The following is a 2007-nucleotide window of genomic DNA, read 5'->3' on the forward strand; positions in this document are numbered from 1 at the left end:
TATATATATATATATATAGTAGTTACAACAGTGATGAGAATTTTGCCTTCAGTAAATGTAGTTGAAACCTGTTAATTCTGTTTTTCCAGGCATTTGCAAAAGAATTTCCTTAGTTACTGCATACTTTCTTTATTCAGTTTGATTTCAAAATTAAAAAAAAAGATATGGTTCTTGCATTAGAAAACAAAACTAAGGAATATAAGTACCATGATGTACCAAGGTAAATTTCTCATTTCTTAAGTAAAATAATTTATATTTCGAAAAAGAATAAAACTATCAAAATGTGTATGCTTTTGGAACTTCCACTGGTCAAAGTATGTTTAGCTGTCCCAGTTAGCTCAAAATATGTATATCCTTGTGGACTTTGCAACACACACGTAAACTTTTTTATGTTCTTAGTTCAAACTATGAATTTCTGTAACATTAAGATATGAATTAGTTTTCATTCATAACTAATTTATTTAAGATTTTTTAGGTCATTTAATAAATTTTTAAATGCAAGTCTATATTAATTCTATCAATAAAGAAATTTAGGCAAAAGTAATATAAAATTAGTGATATTCAAGTATGAGTGATGTATTGTATGAATAGGTAAATCCCAAGATGCAATAAATGAAGTACATATAGACACTGTAAAAAATGTTCAGGATCAATTTAAGTACCGATACTCTGAGTGCATCATCCGTACAATCATTCAACTGTAAAATTTTGCACTGTCATATTTTCAGTAATATTTATTTAAATAGAATTATTTGCAATTTTGCGGCAATTAACTGTGAAATACTTGCGATTTTCTGTAAAAATTACGGTACATCAGAGTTTTGCTCAGTAACTTGTTGCTGTAAAAATGGATATAACGATAGAAATTACAGGCCCTCTGAGTGTCGGTTCTTTTCATTTTTTCACTGCGTGGACTAAATTAAAAAGAAATAATTAAATAAAGAATATCGAAAGATAGTTAGTTGCAATGTTGTATGTAAAATATTCCATACCTGATTCAGTACATATTATAAATTCCAGGCATTTGCGGTGATGTGCTATTTCGACGTCAGGAATCTTTTCTGGCAATTTAAAGCCGAATGATAGTTTTGCTAAAAAGCATATTATAAAAATTAAAAGCATAACTTTCTGATGTTGCATTCTGAAATAACTTTGAATACTAGAATCCGATTTCTTTTCCTCTAACCATGTACAATGAAATCCGAATTTCTATTTATAAGATGGAATAAAATTGCTTATTTCCTTCTGAAATGTAATTCTTTATAGAAATCATTTGCGTATAGTATTTCTTTCTGGTTATTGATGATTTTATTATTTCGAATATTTACATTTCTAGGTGACAAATTCTTCTTGCTATTTGAATTAGTTTGGTATGTACTTAATGATTTCGACATCTTTTTATGTGTTTGTTTGATTGATCTTTCTAATAAGAAAAAATCTGTCAAACTGCATTCTCCTATTTGAAATTTTGTACGTAGAAAAATCCATAATTGATGTGTTTAAATAGTATCTATTTGTTTAAATTTACTTTGTTATTTCCGTGTAGACCGAATACTTCACTGCTCAAAACAATTAAAAAAAATATTGAGGTTGTGGGTTGCTTTTGCACCTGGAGAATTGTTTGAATGATTGATACATAATCGACAGACGTGATATATATGAGATAAAAAAGACATTTGTATGGCAGGAAAGAAATACGTTAAAAATGAGCATTTGGGTACAAAAGGAAAAACACTCAATTTGTACATATGAGAAAAACAAGTACAAAGGTGTTTCCATAAAAAAATGTTTTTAGTAGAAGGCATTGTTTACAAGGACGGCCAGCAACGTTAAACAACTTTGAGGCATCGAATCAATGAGGTTATTAATGAGGGGCAGGGTTATCCGGTCCCACTCTTCCAGAAGAGCCCTTTCCAGTTTTTGGAGAGTTTGCGGAGGTAGTCGTCCAGTGATTTGTCTTCGTAGAATTTTCCAAACATGCTAGATTGGGTCCATGTCCGAAAAACA

The 2007-nt window shown here is 29.8% G+C and overlaps 1 protein-coding gene across 1 annotated transcript in view; it reads right to left on the bottom strand.

Annotated features, from left to right (window-relative positions):
- Positions 1-1229, bottom strand: part of LOC107455521 (uncharacterized) — a 9663-nt gene extending 8434 nt beyond the window's left edge. The window contains exon 1 of the mRNA XM_016073112.3: positions 993-1229. Coding sequence (XP_015928598.1) covers positions 993-1140 — 148 coding nt within the window. The 5' untranslated portion in view covers positions 1141-1229. The remainder of the gene's footprint in view (positions 1-992) is intronic.
- Between the last annotated feature and the right edge of the window lie 778 nt (positions 1230-2007).

The sequence above is a fragment of the Parasteatoda tepidariorum genome, chromosome 9 (assembly GCF_043381705.1).
Source record: "Parasteatoda tepidariorum isolate YZ-2023 chromosome 9, CAS_Ptep_4.0, whole genome shotgun sequence".
Classification (NCBI taxonomy): Eukaryota; Metazoa; Arthropoda; class Arachnida; order Araneae; family Theridiidae; genus Parasteatoda; species Parasteatoda tepidariorum.